Source organism: Salvelinus namaycush, chromosome 16 (assembly GCF_016432855.1).
Source record: "Salvelinus namaycush isolate Seneca chromosome 16, SaNama_1.0, whole genome shotgun sequence".
In the NCBI taxonomy this organism is placed as follows: Eukaryota; Metazoa; Chordata; class Actinopteri; order Salmoniformes; family Salmonidae; genus Salvelinus; species Salvelinus namaycush.
Window position 1 is genome coordinate 39,489,509 of NC_052322.1, and position 16,686 is coordinate 39,506,194.

General features: G+C 41.9%; 1 protein-coding gene across 1 annotated transcript; it reads left to right on the plus strand.

Annotated features, from left to right (window-relative positions):
• The first annotated feature begins 8,850 nt into the window (after positions 1–8,850).
• mafba (v-maf avian musculoaponeurotic fibrosarcoma oncogene homolog Ba) lies at positions 8,851–12,629 on the plus strand. The gene is made up of 2 exons (XM_039011230.1): positions 8,851–9,051; positions 9,268–12,629. Exon 2 carries the CDS (start codon positions 9,456–9,458, stop codon positions 10,512–10,514), a length of 1,059 nt encoding a protein of 352 aa, XP_038867158.1. The 5' UTR covers positions 8,851–9,051; positions 9,268–9,455; the 3' UTR covers positions 10,515–12,629.
• The last annotated feature ends 4,057 nt before the right edge of the window (positions 12,630–16,686 follow it).

The following is a 16,686-nucleotide window of genomic DNA, read 5'->3' on the forward strand; positions in this document are numbered from 1 at the left end:
GATTTGCACTTTTCGCACCAATGTACGTTCATCTCTAGGAGACAGAACGCTTCTCCTTCCTGAGCGGTATGACGGCTGCGTTGTTCCATGGTGTTTATACTTGCGTACTATTGTTAACGTGGTACCTTCAGGCGTTTGGAAAAAGGATGAACCAGACTTCTGGAGGTCTACAAAAAAAATTCTGAGGTCTTGGCTGATTTCTCTTGATTTTCCCATGATGTCAAGCAAAGAGGCACTGAGTTTGAAGGTAGGCCTTGAAATTCATCCACAGGAACACCTCCATTTGATTCAAATGATGTCAATTAGCCTATCAGAAGCTTCTAAACACATGACATAATTTTCTGGAATTTTCCAAGCTGTTTAAAGGCACAGTCAACATAGTGTATGTAAACTTCTGATCCACTGGAATTGGGATACAGTGAATTATAAGTGAAATAATCTGTCCATAAACAATTGTTAGAACAATTACTTGTGTCATGCACAAAGTAGATATCCTAACCGACTTGCCAAAACTATAGTTTCTTACCAAGAAATTTGTGGAGTGGTTGAAAAACAAGTTATAATGACTCAAACCTAAGTGTATGTAAACTTATGACCTCAACTGTAGTTTTCACATGATCTTAAAGGCTTAAGTAGTGGCTATAGCTACACCTGTGCCCTCTGATAGGCTATAGCTCCACGTGCCCTCTGATAGGCTATAGCTCCACGTGCCCTCTGATAGGCTATAGCTCCACGTGCCCTCTGGTAGTCTATAGCTCCACCGTGACCTCTGATAGTCTATAGCTCCACTGTGTCCTCTGATAGTCTATAGCTCCACCGTGCCCTCTGGTAGTCTATAGCTCCACCGTGCCCTCTGATAGTCTATAGCTCCACTGATTCCTCTGATAGTCTATAGCTCCACCGTGCCCTCTGATAGTCTATAGCTCCACCGTGCCCTCTGATAGTCTATAGCTCCACCGTGCCCTCTGATAGTCTATAGCTCCACTGTGTCCTCTGATAGTCTATAGCTCCACCGTGCCCTCTGATAGTCTATAGCTCCACCATGCCCTCTGATAGTCTATAGCTCCACTGTGTCCTCTGATAGTCTATAGCTCCACCGTGCCCTCTGATAGTCTATAGCTCCACCGTGCCCTCTGATAGTCTATAGCTCCACCGTGCCCTCTGATAGTCTATAGCTCCACCGTGCCCTCTGATAGTCTATAGCTCCACTGATTCCTCTGATAGTCTATTGCTCCACCGTGCACTCTGATAGTCTATAGCTCCACTGATTCCTCTGATAGTCTATAGCTCCACCGTGTCCTCTGATACACTACAGTTCCACCGTGTCTTCTGATAGGCTTTAGGTGTACCATGTCTTCTGATAGGCTTTAGGTGTACTATGTCCTCTGATAGGCTGTAGGTGTAGTTTTCAGCAAATTGCTTATACCTATCCAATCCTCTCAGATCTACTCAAGTGCCTATGGGAGTTAAAGTATGCTAGCCACTTCTAATGCTTACACATTTCCATGTTTGTACTGCAGTACAGTAGCGTTGTAATTACTGCAGGTTAAATGCATGTCCAGGAGTCCTGTGGTCGTGGTTCTATGGTCCACCTGGGAGATGAATCAGCACAACCTGCAGGTCAGCCGTCCATTCCCCCTAACCCTAACTCTGGCCTGACTCTAAATCGACGGCACCACTGCTCCTAATGCCAGACACACTCACACTACTGTACTTATATGTATCCTCCCATTTACCTGACCGCAGTACTACCACACCCCTGACCCCTCTCTAAAGCCACAGCACCAACGTTCACAGACAGTGTACTTAAGCATCCGTTCATTCTCTCTAACCGCTATGCGACCACACCCCAGGTCCTGCTGTAAACCCAAAGCACCATGGTTGTACTGCCACACACACAGTCATACTGCAGGCTACTGTACTTACTGTAAACATGTTGCCATGGATATTTATACTCTTTACTGGAACAGTGTTGTGTGCATATTCAATCAATGAAAACGCAGAATAGTAGTAGTAGTACTACTATATTTAGCATGTAGTATAATTTGGTACCAGTATAAGTTCTATATTTTCATTACAATTCAACCATTGTTTCATGCACTACAGTTGTTCATCTGATTAACTACATGGTTAATAAATAAGCTATGTAAAATTAACACAGATTTTCATGGTTATTGCAACAATAAAGGTTAACATCAGGTTCTAAGGATGGGTAAACCACCAATGACATTATTTTCTGACCTCGTCCATAGACATTTGTCCTCCAACTTTGAGGCCCATTGAACTATTTTCTTTAATCTTCACTCAATAAAGTAAACAGATGACGCATATTTTCCAGAATATTACATGGGGTTGGAAATGTAATATACCCTGTAAGTATGACTCCAGCCCCATGTGCCCACAATTAGACCGAGACATGAAATACGGAGGATACTCCTCGACAGTGACATTTTAATGTTATATTTCATTTCAGGGAAAGAGATATTTTCATGCCAAGAATAATGGTTGGCTGGGTTCTGCGTGTCTAGAAAAAAGGCCGACCATGCAGCGTCTCTCTAATAGTTGATGGTGTAATGGAACCAAATGGTCTCCAGGCAGACTAGATGGACGGAGACGCGGGGTGCAAGTGGCTACGATGGATTATGTGCAAATGGATTGCGTTCATTTACTTATACATGATGAATTATGCGAATTAATAAAAATGTTTTGACGAACTGTTAACATGATTAATTTGTTATAGTGATTGGCAACTATAGACATTTTTGTTATGCTGAGTTATGGGATGTTACAGTGAGTTAATCAAAAGTTTAGCAGTATATATTGCCTATCCCGGTAAACAAGATTGGTTAAAAGACATGTTTTTTACATATTGTGCCTATAGGGATGTAGCTATTAAGGTGATGCCAAAAACGACGGTCATAATTGCCGAATCTAACCGGAGAACGTTTACATCCGCCATGATACTGTAACATGCATTTCACCAAAGGCCTGTTGGAATGGAGCCAGTTCATTTTACATCACCCATTGAAATCCCAATCAAATCTATAATTGCATAACTGTGTAACTTTTTTCTTGGAGGGTCAAACGAGAGCAATATGTCAGGATATTTTATGATCTTTATCCTTTGTTTTATTTACTGCATATCACTCAACCACATTCCCCATACTTAGAATTGGCCTGCATTACAGCACAAACTGAAATTATTTTGGAGACAAGCAGATTGATGTGGTTAGTATTATTGATTTAATCTCTTTCTCTCTTTCTCTCTCTCTTTGGCTCACCGTTTCAGTGCCCGCTGAAATTTTAGTGAAAAGGACAGACACAGGAGTAAAACAACAAGATTGCGCGACCCCTCCATGCGCATAACACATAATTATGCTACATTCGTGCAAGGCGTGACATTCTAATGACAAAAAAATCTTTGCATACACTTTGATTATCTGACTTTGTCGTGTTGCTCTGTTTTCAACCATAATCCTTTCTCTAGGATAGCCTACACCACAAAGTCCATATATATTCAGATTCAATACATTTACGATATCCTATTTAGCCATCACCACCTGTCCAACTCTCCGTGTCAATGTGACACACACACACACACACACACACACACACACATACACACACGAATGCAACTCTGCTCTAAAAAATAAGCTATATATTCTCCGACCGAGTAGCCTATACCCTGGCCTTCTTCAGGACAGATACATCACTGCATTAGTGAAACAGACCATAGGAACACATTTATTGGATAAGCCTACATGTATCTCCATATGTCTTAAAAAGGTGTCGGCCTAGTGTTGCATTTACATAAAATGCTAACTTAGTTCTTCCTCTGAGTCAGTCTTTATAAAGGGTAAGCATTTGGTGTTCACTGCTAAATCGATTCCCCTTTTCATATTTATGAGAGGCATTTCCACTTATCTCACCACTTGTTCTGTCTTTAAAGACTTCCCCAGTCAATTATCGCTCTCGGGGATGTTAGATACTTTTAGAGGTATAGGCCTGGACACAGCGTAGCCTACATAGAGATGACACGCCTTAATAATACATGTTTTCACTGCAGTTCATCGATCTTCTTCGAGTAAACAAGAATATCTGAGTTACTGTACAAGTATTCAACTCTAAATGAACGACAATCTCATCTCGACGGTAGAGATGAGATTGCACAAAATGTTGTCTTCTTTAAAAATCTACCTTTTTCTCACTTTTTTTGAAAGCTTGTTCAGCTCAAATAACTATGTTTTTGTATTTATCATTTTCCTATGGCTTATCAATTGATCTGCCCATGTTGGAGTCGGTGTTGAGCTGTAGTAACCTGGTCATATTGTGTGGAATGCTTATGATTTAGTTTCTATATGGAGAGGTAATTATCAGACGGGATCATTTTGAAACTAATATTGAAAATAATTGATGACTCCCCCTTGTCCAATTCAATATCAGAGCTAAGGTCTCTACCACTGTGTTTTTATATATATCAAGTAAAATCGACCATGAAGTGATAAGTAATTAGGAGCGCTCTCGTGAACTGTAATTTGGCTTGGTTGAATAATATAGTCCAAACTTTAACTTGGTTGGGTTGAATAATATAGTCCAAACTTTAACTGGATTGGGTTGAATAATACTAGTCCAAAATGATGACTATGACTGAACAAAGTAAGCATCGAGATATATAGCCTACAGACAGACTAAACATGCTCCGGCTTTATAGTAGAACATATTCAACTAACTAAACATACAGGCATATATAATTATTCTAGAATTTTAACTATGAAGTAAGCATGAAGGGTTAATTGCATTCGATAAGGGGCTTGGTTAAATCACAGTCGTATAATTTTCGGCCTATGAACTATTTCTCTCTCTTTCTCTCTCCTAATCATATTGTAGAACTCGAGAAGCGCCAGTGAAACTTTGGGCTCTAGAACCCGGGGGTCATTGGTACACCCTAGCGCGCAATGCTCTTGTCCTCGGTCTAGAGCGCTCTCGCGCACTGTGGCTGAGTGCGTTAAAGCCATGGTGACTCGCGAGGCTCTCGGTGCGCAACACACTACAAAGCATCATTATATATCTGCCCCTCTCTCACACACAAACACACATGCTCTCTCTCGCTCGCTCGCACGCAAACACACACACACAAACACACACGTTCCTCTCTCTCTTTCTTGGAATTGATGGATGATCTGTAGGGGATATTTACGTTAATCATTATACCTGCAAATGGGTCCAGCAAACAACCATACACCAATACCCACTTCATAAAGACGAACCGGTCCGTTTCAAATTTGTAAAAGTTTAGTCAATGGAGAAAAATACAGAAGCCTCTGAAACAGAATCATAAAGCCAACAGCTCGAGCCTCTGTTGTTATGCCCAGCCGCAAGACCTGCGCGCGCCACGCCATCCTTACCTACATGTGCTGCTGGAATAGAAGCGCTCTGAAGTACCGCAAGCCAATACACATCCAGTTCGCTGGTGGAGACTTGGCTTAGCTGAAGCCGCCACTCCCAACATTATCAAACCGGCAGGCCTCGTGCCCCCTCGCCCTCATAGTAGCAGGTGCCATGGCCTCGTGCCCCTCGAAGTTACCGGAGCAGGTGCCATGACCTCGTGCCCCTCGCCGTTACAGGAGCAGGTGACATGGCCTCGTGCTCCCGGTGCGAGGCGTGTTGCTGTGGGGAGCGCGTGCCTCCTCACCACTACAGAGTCCGTTGTGCCCTGCACTGTTTAAATGTGAACATTTTAAAGGTGATTTTATTTCTTGTTATTCATTCCTAAAATCCGTAGGACGGGAGACTCATTAGAGGCTAAATAAGCAAACATCAACACTTTTTTTCGCTGTCCATAAGCACACGGATCACTTAATAGATCATTAACCAGCGATATGCTGCTGACATGGACGCTTTTTACATCTCGCGTCTCCATTACAGCCATGCTATTACCGAAGGGGGAGAGCCGACGGCGGCCTGCCTGCCTGCTTGGCTATTACGGCAGGCCGGGGTATATTAGAGCGCATTACACGCTAATGGCGCTGCCTTCAGGTCCGAATAAAACCAACAGGCTCTCACAGTCTCACTGCAGAATTAGAAACATGGTGTTAAACTTTGTTCGACTCGGCCGGGATAGATAAGAGGCTTTTACGCAGTACAACAGTCAGGTCTACGAGTGTAGTTTTATAGCTCATGATACTGGGTTGGTAGTACTATACCTGTAGTATTTGATGCCTCTCCATTGCTTAATTCATTGTACCCTATCGTGTGGTCTGGTAGCCTATGCACCGGGGGTTTGGGATAATGCTGTCAGGGTTCGGTACGCGCTCTGCCTCTGGGGGTGTTTCAGGGAAAAGTTGTTAAAGAGGGACTAATGCTGTCGCCGGCCCAACGCTGCAGGCTGCAGCCCTATATACAGTACCTTCACTCAGGCAGGCAGCGCGCTTGAGAAGTGCCTGGTGATCTGCTGACATTAGAAACGTTATAGATTAATATCTTACGTAGGAAGATGGATTCATTGATTGGTTTTCAAATAATGTAACAATCCCATATATTTTGATATAAAAACTTTTATTGGAAATGTAATTATGTTATTATAGCCTAAGTGAGTAGTATCGTAAACAATAATATCGTTATAGTAATAACCTGCTAATAAAAACAACACAGAATAATAATAATAATACACTTTAGGCCAACCATATTCTTAGATTTTTGTGTGTGTGTGTGTGTGGGGGGGGGGGGGGGGGGGGGGGGTGTTGAAGTCTCGATCGCTTCTGTCAGAAAGTAGAATTGCCTATATATTTATCACTGCATAAAACGTCAGTTGATGTCTTTCAGCATTTTGTAGCCTACTCTTATAAAAGCTCGAATTACTTATAGGCCTAACATTGACAATGTGAGAGAACATATCTTCACTTTTTGCTGCTACTCAAGTCAGTCGTGAGTTTATTCGATTTTTATGACATTTTAAAACCAGACAAAATATGGGAACATGTTTCTGTTTTTTTGTAGCCTAATATGGACTGAATCATGCAAATAACCTCTGAATTATATGAATGGAAAAATGTGTGAGAAGATTGGAATGTGTCGTTTATTTCAGCATCTTGATACATCGTGAAGAAATGCAGAGTTGAAGTTAATGAAGTATTTAAACAAACAGTTATTGGATGGTGTGTGCATGCGGCGCCCGGTCCCCTCCATCTTCAGCCTAATCGATAAGTACTGGCCGGGGCCATGAGCTCAGGCGTGGATATGAGGTGGAAACGGGATAATAATAGAATCGATTCATCAAATTGACTAATTTACAAGTAACTTCCTTCTGCAGGAAATCAAGACATATCTTAGAACAGATAAAGGCAATTATTCGAATATAAATAAATGCAAAGGCCCACAATTCACACAATTCACTTTTATATTCCTGAAGGTCTTCTTTAATTTTATTGTCCCATAACTATTCGTTTTTCCTTAGAATATGTAATGTGAATGTATAACTTAATTTTACTTTATAATACAGCTACTATTAACAACTACATACAATAGTATCTAATAAAGTGTTATGTATCAACAAAATCAATTGCTAAAAGAAAAACGGTGAATCAAATGCATGATTAAATTAGTGTCTAATTGAACGAAAAACCAATATTGCCTAGCGAGGTCTCCGTGCAGCGTCCGTTAGAACCACGGAGCGGCAGTCTTGAGCCTCTTTTCACAGTACCTACTCACCAGTGGTGCTTTTCAAAGCTTCAAATGCTTTGCCATATACGCATTACACAATGTTCGAGCCAAGAAAGAGCGTTCTGTCTCTCGCTCGGCCTCCATGCTGATATTACCATTGGCACGATGTCAGAATGTACTTGTACTCTATAGTCTAACAACATAACCTTTTTCTCAATGTCTTTGAATCCGGGAGGATGTTGTCAAGACTTGGAACTTGGAAGTACGTGCATATCTACATTGGAAAAAACACACATACAAAGTATATAATAGTATAGGCCTATGCCAATAGTCTATATCTGGTGCCAATAATTGTGTATTAGATAGAAATATTAATTGAAGGTCAGAAACAAATCGAGTTGACCACAAAACGACAGCATTTAGTGATTCAGAATAAACTATGTTGGTAAAGAACAACATTTGGAGATTCAATTACAAAGGAGGTTTTAAGAACAATGTAGGTTATAGTTCGATTTTCAGAATCATGTTTCTCTAGTTGGAAAATTAGAAATATATAGGTTACGTTTCGAAGAGGCAACAGCTCACTTTCCCCCATTGAAAAGTCAAATGAAACGGCCTGCACGTCTTCAAAACAGGCTACTAAACAACGTCCCAATGCATGTGAATGGGTACTTTGTCATTATTGAATCTTACATTTTACTTCAGGTTTGAAATTGTTTAGTTATTTTGTGCCTTTAAAGGGCTTTACACGCTATGCGTGCGTAAAGGTTACGTTATAATACCGTAAAACACTTTTCACCAAAAACATCAAGTTTTTATGGATCCTTATGTATGCAGATCACTTTATTCTCTCTGTTCACTCAGTGTAAACTGTGAGATAATTGCCGTAGAAGAGGGGAATTATGCCTAAAACGTGGGCTGTTAAACGATAACATGCCATTGGTTCTCCTAAGTGAAGGCATTCAGCTCTTCACTCCCTCTACCCTTTCTCACCCCCTCCTTCGTAGCTGTCAGAAAGAGCGCTCCGCTCTCCCTCCTCCCCTCTCCTCCAACCTCTCCCCTCCTTTATTCTAATCCAGAAAATACACCGCTCCCTATTGGAGAGGGGCAGGCAAGGCGACCTGCCTTCCAGCCTGACGTCACAGTGCGCTATAAGCATAAAGTGCTGGCAGGCAGTCAGCGCAGTCTGCTGAATACTCGAGAGTGAGTGTGTCAGGAAGGAAAGGAGAGCTCAAATCTCTGCGGTGCAGAGCTGGAAGGCTGCTTCTCCAAGCAAAAAAACAGACTCCATAGTCTCATCTACTTCTTCTTTTCCTGGCGAAAACAAGGACTATACCTTATATCTACAACGTTGACGAGGACAGGACAGGAGCCTGCGTCAACGACAACTCGGTATTATTTTATAATTTTTATTTATGTGTTTATTTTTTAAGTTCATTTGTTCTGAAAGGACTGACGGTTTACTTTTGCACTGAGACAAAATTATTTCTACATCTACTTCTCGTCTGTTGACCAGAGCCAGCTAGCAGAAAGAAGTAGGCTACATGACGAAAATTCCCATGTCGTTTGCAGTGCACTAGTCTCAAAGTTTGTTCCACTTGTTTTTAGTTTTCTACTTTTTTACCTCTCCGAACGGTGTTACATGCAACAAACAGTACACGAGTCTGCAGCATTGGAGCAGTAGGAAAAACTACTGCACGAGACAAGCGATTGGAGAAGAGACGCTTATTAACACGTCTGTTTTCACGACGCTGGCAACCACCTTCACCCATCTGCATCAGAGTCGCGGCAGCACCATGAGCGCAGAGCTGAGCATGGGCCCTGAGCTCCCCAACAGCCCTCTGGCTCTGGAATACGTCAACGACTTTGACCTAATGAAGTTCGACGTGAAGAAAGAAGGTCTGGCCGGGCTGGAACGCGCCGGGGTGCGCCAGTGCACTCGGCTCCAGCCCCAGGGCTCTGTGTCCTCCACCCCGATCAGCACACCATGTAGCTCGGTACCCTCCTCGCCCAGCTTCAGCCCCACAGAGCAGAAGAACCATCTGGAGGAGCTGTACTGGATGCCCAACGGCGGGTACCACCAGCAGATCGATCCACAGACGCTCAGCCTGACCCCGGAGGACGCAGTGGAGGCCCTGATCGGAGCCACGGCCCACGGCCACCCCCCACCCCAGCACGTCCAGCAGCAGCTGCAGCAGGGCGCCTTCGATGGCTACAGAGGGCCTCACCAACACCACAACCATCATGGCCATCCCCAGCAGCACCATCATCCCTATGGGGGAGGCATCCCACACCACCCTGATGACCTTTCTGGACACCCGGGGGGTCTCAGCCACCCCCACACCCAGCACCACCACCACCACCACAGCCAGGACCCAGACAGCCCGTCCCCCGTCTCTCCAGACTCCCACCAAGCCCTCCACCACCACCGCCACCATCACCACCACGGCCACTCGGGCCAGGGGCACCATGGCTCAGGCAACGTGGAGGACCGCTTCTCTGACGACCAGCTGGTGTCCATGTCTGTGAGGGAGCTGAACAGACACCTGCGGGGATTCACCAAGGACGATGTCATCCGCCTCAAGCAGAAGAGGCGGACCCTGAAGAACCGGGGCTACGCACAGTCCTGCCGTTACAAGCGGGTGCAGCAGAAGCACGTGCTGGAGAATGAGAAGACTCATCTGATAGACCAGGTGGAGGCGCTCAAGGCGGAGATCAACCGGCTGGCACGCGAGAGGGACGCCTACAAACTCAAGTGCGAGAAACTGACGGGAACGGGAGCGAATAACGGGATCCGCGAGGCTGGGTCTAGGCCTACTAGTGACAACCCGTCATCCCCAGAGTTTTTCATGTGAGTTGTTATTATAGCTCTATTGACTCACCCCTACCCCACCACCAACTGATGCTGATGAACAAACAATAATAATCAAATACCCCTTCATATTTACTGTACTAATGACAGTCAACAACTATATTCATATTAGAAGAATAATCCATAAAATAATATTCTCATATCTAACCATCTCTCTCGATCCACGTGACAACTGAGATACAAAGAACAAGGTAGAATGTTGGGTCAACGCCGCGCATCTTTGTAGATTAGTTGCTTGTAGTGAATATACTTTTTTTCATCTTCCTGAGAGAAGAGGGAAGCGGCGGGTGAACTTTTCTCTTTTTAGGCTGTACTGCTTTTACTGTGTCTGTTAGTGGGATGACCGCCCGACCTGGGCCTACACAACAAACAACGCAGAGAGAAGCGTTTTGAGACTCACATTCGACACTGGGCCTGAAAAAGGAAAAGAGAGTTGCTAAACAAGACTCCACATTATGCAAACTTTACTTCTGTCTACTTACATGTTATGCAACATCTCATTTGTTTATTGCCTGCTTGGTTATATTCGAATATATATTGAAACAAAAATCTGCATTAAAATATTAATCCTGCATGCTGGACATGTACGGTAATAATTTCTATTTTGTACTTTCTTTTTGTTTCTCGTGTATCTTAAGAGCATGTCGTTGATCTGCGCTTCTCCATAGTGTTGTGGGGTTTAGAGGAATGGAATGAGGACAGTAGGCCTTCTGTAGCCTTGTAAATATTACGCAACCGCAAAACTGCACACCAAGATAGAGGAGGCTGGTTTTTAACTTCTTTCTTTGAGTTGTGTTTTATTATTTTTCCTTGTTGTTTGATTTTCATTTTGTGGGTATTGATTCAGAGATATGGGCATTTTGCAGTTGCATTTAAAGACAACAAACTTTGTATATTAAGTGCACTTTTTGGATAGCCTAATGATTTGTTTTACGTTTTCATTTTGAGTTTTGTACAGACCCCCTTGAAGGAAGACATACTATTATTCTATAATAATAATAATAATAATAATAAGACAAGATAGATGCAAGCTTAATAATAACCTTATGACACATTGGGATAAATAGTGCGAAGCTGTCAAAACAAACGCATAGCTAGAATATTAGCAGATGAGTGATGGTCCTTTGCGCACCACATTTACGCACCATGCATAACTTTGTGTTCTACTCCTAGGATGCATATAGGCTATAGTATATATATATAAAAAAACTGTTATACATGTTATTCCATTTCATTTCCGTCTGGTGCTGTAGTCAGCAGAGGTTTTCTTAGCCAGAAATGCCATTATGTTAACTATTGCGTAACCCTAACCCCATTATATAATGTGAAGAACAGGATAGTCACATAATTTCTCAACTTGATTAATGTATTTTATTGGGTGCAGCTGCATCGCATTAACAGTGATATACTATATCTTTTGTACTCTTCCTCGGCAATATCAAGCATTTTTTTAAAACATGTTCAACAACGTTAACCATTTCAGGGGTTTTATGTACAATTAACAAGTATTTAGATTGCGCATGCGTTTCAAAATACGAAGTTTAAATGTATTAATGCTATATGTTTTCCTGATATTTTTTTTTGCTGCCGGTCAGTAAAAACAAAAGGATTCAGGTTGTGCAAAATCTCGAAATGAAAACTGTTGTGTATGTTACGTTATGTTATATGATGTTTTCGTCTGTTGTATTATTATTTGGTGATTCTGGTTCTGCTGGCCAGATGCATATTAAAGTTTTTATTTTAATGATTTAAATTAACAAACTGTCAGATCATATTGAATAAGCATGGTGCTTGCATTTAAAAACTATTGTTGAAAAGTCATGCATTTAACAATCTCTTGGTTTGTTCCTGATTCAACTGTGTTGAAATCAAATTGAAACTGCAGCAGCGGGTTGTTGTTTTGTTTTTCATTTCATGTATTTTGCGATGATGATGGGGATCAATTTTCAATCCTGTTTATATAAATAAGATACAAAAAAATATCTTAAATTTGAACTGTTATAGTTCCATTCAGGCTGGTTTCTGTTTCGTCTTATTTTTTGTTGTTGTTGGAAGAAATGGTTTCCTATTTTGCTTATTAAAGTCATTGAAATGGCAATTACCTTTCTCGGACTGTTTATTCTATATACTCTCTCTCCCCCCTTTCTCCCCGAATTACGTCATGACCAAATTAACAGCAGGTCATGGCGGCAGGTAGACTGGCGGTTAAGGGCCAGTAACCAAAATGTTGCTGGTTCAAATTCCCGAGCCGACAGGTGAAAAATCTGTCGCTGTGCCCTTGAGCAAGGCACTTAACCCTAAATGCTCCTGTAAGTCGCTCTAGATATTAGTGTCTGCTAAATGTAACATGGAGTAATGTGAGCTAATGCGTAATCTCCGTTGCAAGCTACAGGCGCCTCCGATCTTATACACAGAGCTACACATTTAGCCTACAGTTTCGGAAAAGTATGTTTTTAGGAAGACATGCCTACAGCGTTCTGGTAAATCTTTCCGTCACTAAAACATAGCCCAATTCCTGCCGCCCCGGTTTGAGCTGAATGAGTCGGCTGTACTTTAGTCGTAGCCTATAAGCCTACTGAACAGAAATATGTAATGTCCATTATAAGCTAAATACAGTTATGATAGCCTCCGTAACGTGGTATAGGTGAAGGCATTTCCCTAGATACAGTAGTTGATATGAAGTCATAACATTGCGTTTATGAACGTGTAGCCTAAATGTGTATGCCTAAAGTCTACATGCACACTGTTGGAAATACAGATCAGTCTCATTTCTTAGTGAAAAAACATGTCCCTATTGGCTATTACTGAAACAAAGCTGCTGCACATGTTACAGAGGCAAAATTAGTGTAGCAGGCCCACTGTGGCCATAGCCTACTTTACCAGTCTGTGATTGCGTTTTGCAGTCACTGGTAGCAGGCCTGTCGTCAATTCTAGATTAGTCTCTTGATTTGAACACATTGCATGGTAGGAACCCTGGAATTTGACCAAATACTGCGCACAACAGAAGCCTAACCCTTACTGGGACCACCCGTTCATCTCGCGCTGCAGTGCAACCTAGTCTCAGAGCATCTCGTATTATTCTGTAAGTAAATCCGAGACAATCCTTTAAGTATGAAATGTTATCTTTGGTATGATTACATAAGTAAGATGGTTACTTAGGGCAAATAACTTAAATGTCTAGCAACCCAAAGGTTGTGAGTTCAAATCTCATCAAGGGCAACTTTGCAACTACTTAACATGTTAGCTAACCTTAACCCCTAGCCTAGCTAACATCAGCGAGCTAGCAAACGTTAGCCACCTAGCTAGAATTCGTAACGTATCATAGGTTTTGCAAATTTGTAACATATTGTACGTTTTTCAAATGCGTAACACTTAATACGCATTGTAATTCATAACGTACAGTATCATACAAAATGTGTGATGGACATCCACAAAGTAATATATACCATACAAAGCGTACATTTCATACTAAATGGAGTGTCTCGGATGTACATACAGAATAATAGGAAATGCTTTGAGACCAACAGACAACAATATGAAATGCTCTGAGACCAGGTTGATCAGGGAGACTCTGGGTGCTGGCCTGTGCTGCTGACTTTTGCAGAAATCCCACCTTGCAGGTGCCCACGGTAAAATAAGATCTTTGACATTGCAACTCTGCACAAACGGAAGGGAAAGAAAATGTAACATTTCAAATCCCCAATTTGTGGGAAATATCGTTATGATATTAATACTATAGCCTACACAAGTTGTCTGTGCTTTTAATTTGTATTGGCCCGTCTATTTCTTATAGGCATACACAAACTGCATAGCGGATGCTGCATAACAGTGGCAGAGAAAGGTGAATTCCTTTCTATAGTCCTTGTTCTTTCCCCTGTCACAGGGCTGAATACTGCATTTACCAGAGGCATCAGGCCCATAAGGGGCACAGGGGCATGTGCCCTCTCAGATTTGTCCTGTTTAAAAATATATATATATTGTTGTGGTTGTTGTTGTTTCTCAGTAATACTACTAGCCACCTAGCAATTTTATGAAGCTAGCCCAGATAGGTTCCCAATCTCCCAACCTCATAACTGGCAGCCAAGAAGCCATTTCAGGCTATCAAATTAGAGTAGCTAGCTTGTCTAACTACAGGTAACTTCCAAAATAAAGGAAACATAAACTGTAGGGCGTTGGGCCACCACGAGCCAGAACAACTTCAATGCAGCTTGGCATAGATTCTACAAGTGTCTGGAACTCTATTGGAAGGATGCGACACCATTCTTCAACAAGAAACTCCATAATTTGGTGTTTTGTTGATGGTGGTGGAAAATGCAGTCTCAGGGGCCGCTCCAGAATGTTCCATAAGGGTTCAATTGGGTTGAGATCTGGTGACTGAGACCGCCATGGCATATGGCTTACATCGTTTAAATGCTCCTCAAACCAATCAGTGACCTCTGGTGCCATGTGGATGGGAGCATTGTCATCCTACGGGGGCATAGCCATGGTAGCCAAAATAATGGCCTGCCCAGCATTTTGATACATGACCCTAAGTATGACAGGATGTTAATTGCTTAATTAACTCAGGAACCATGTGTGGAAGCACCTGCTTTCAATATACTTTGTATCCCTCATTTACTCAAGTGTTTCCATTATTTTGGCACTTACCTGTACCTTAGTTGGCATGCATCACCGCCTGGTATGGCAACTGCTTGGCCTCTGACCACAAGGCACTACAGAGGGTAGTGCGTACGGTCCAGTACATCACTGGGGCCAAGCTTCCTGCCATCCAGGACCTCAATACCAGGAGGTGTCAGAGAAGGCCCTAAAAATTGACAAAGACTCCAGCCACCCTAGTCATATACTGTTCTCTCTGCTACCGCATGGCAAGCGGTACCGGAGCACCAAGTCTAGGTCTAAAAGGCTTCTTAACAGCATCTACCACCAAGCCATAAGACTCCTGAACAGCTAACCAAATGGCAACGCGGATTATTTGCATTGACCCCCCCCACCGTTACTGTTATTTTATTGTTGATATTTTTTATATATTTTTATTTTTTTAATGTTTAAATTTATTGTTTACTTCAGTTTATTTAGTAAATACTTTCTTAACACTTGTATTTGGTGCATGTGACAAATAACATTTTGTTTGATTTGATTTGATGCTTGCTGGCAAGGTTGGTAGAATTTAGGAAAGCAAGCAATAACTACATGTACTGAAAATTCACAATCCTTTCAATCTTTTAGACAGATTTTAGTAGAGAAGCATATTAAGTTTCTTTAAAAAAAGAAACACCATTCAGGGTACAGACAGCTCAAGAGGTAGGCTTAGATATGCAGAAAAATAGACCGATTCTTTTCATAGAATTAAGCACACTGATTATGGCTCTAGATTTTCAAGAAAAAGATGTCTCAGCTGTTTGAAAAATGTTAAATTCTCCAACTTCTGGACCACCCCCCAGCCATCCTCACGTACTTTGTGCCCCCTCAGATTTTTGGGGTGCATGACGCCCTTGCATTGACCTAAAGTTACCTCTGTGTTCCTAAGTGTGGGTGAATGGATTGAGCATGAATTCAACTTAACTGTTGAACTTCTTTCTTAATAATGTTTCTTGATAATTGGTGTGTGAAGATATTTCAATTTTGAAATTCACACTTTAAAATAATACATTTAGAATACAAATCCTGTTTCAATTATAAAACTGCTGATATTATTGCTTCCAAGGTGGATGAGATAGCTGCATGTTGGGGATAGACGGCACTGTGTCTACAGAGAATGAATAGTCATCCAGACATACAGTATATCTATCATCTCTTTTTAATAGATGAGGACATGTATTTATATGTGAATTTAATTAGGCATCCCTTCCTGGTGTCCAAACACATTAAGACACTTATATAACAATTAAAACATAAAACACATAAAAAAAATTAAACAAAAATATAAAACAGTACATCATATATGTGGTACTTTCATTTTAAGACATCCCTCAATCCCTTCATCCTTCCATTCCTCCATCCAGATGGATGGACAGCATAAGCAGAGAAGAAGGAGAGGGGAGTATGTGTTGATCTGGGACTGGGTTTAGAGTTTCTGGTGTCAGAACATTATCTGTCCCGTGTCTGCACATTCTCAAGGACATTACCACCAGGCGGGGAATCCACCAATCAGAGCC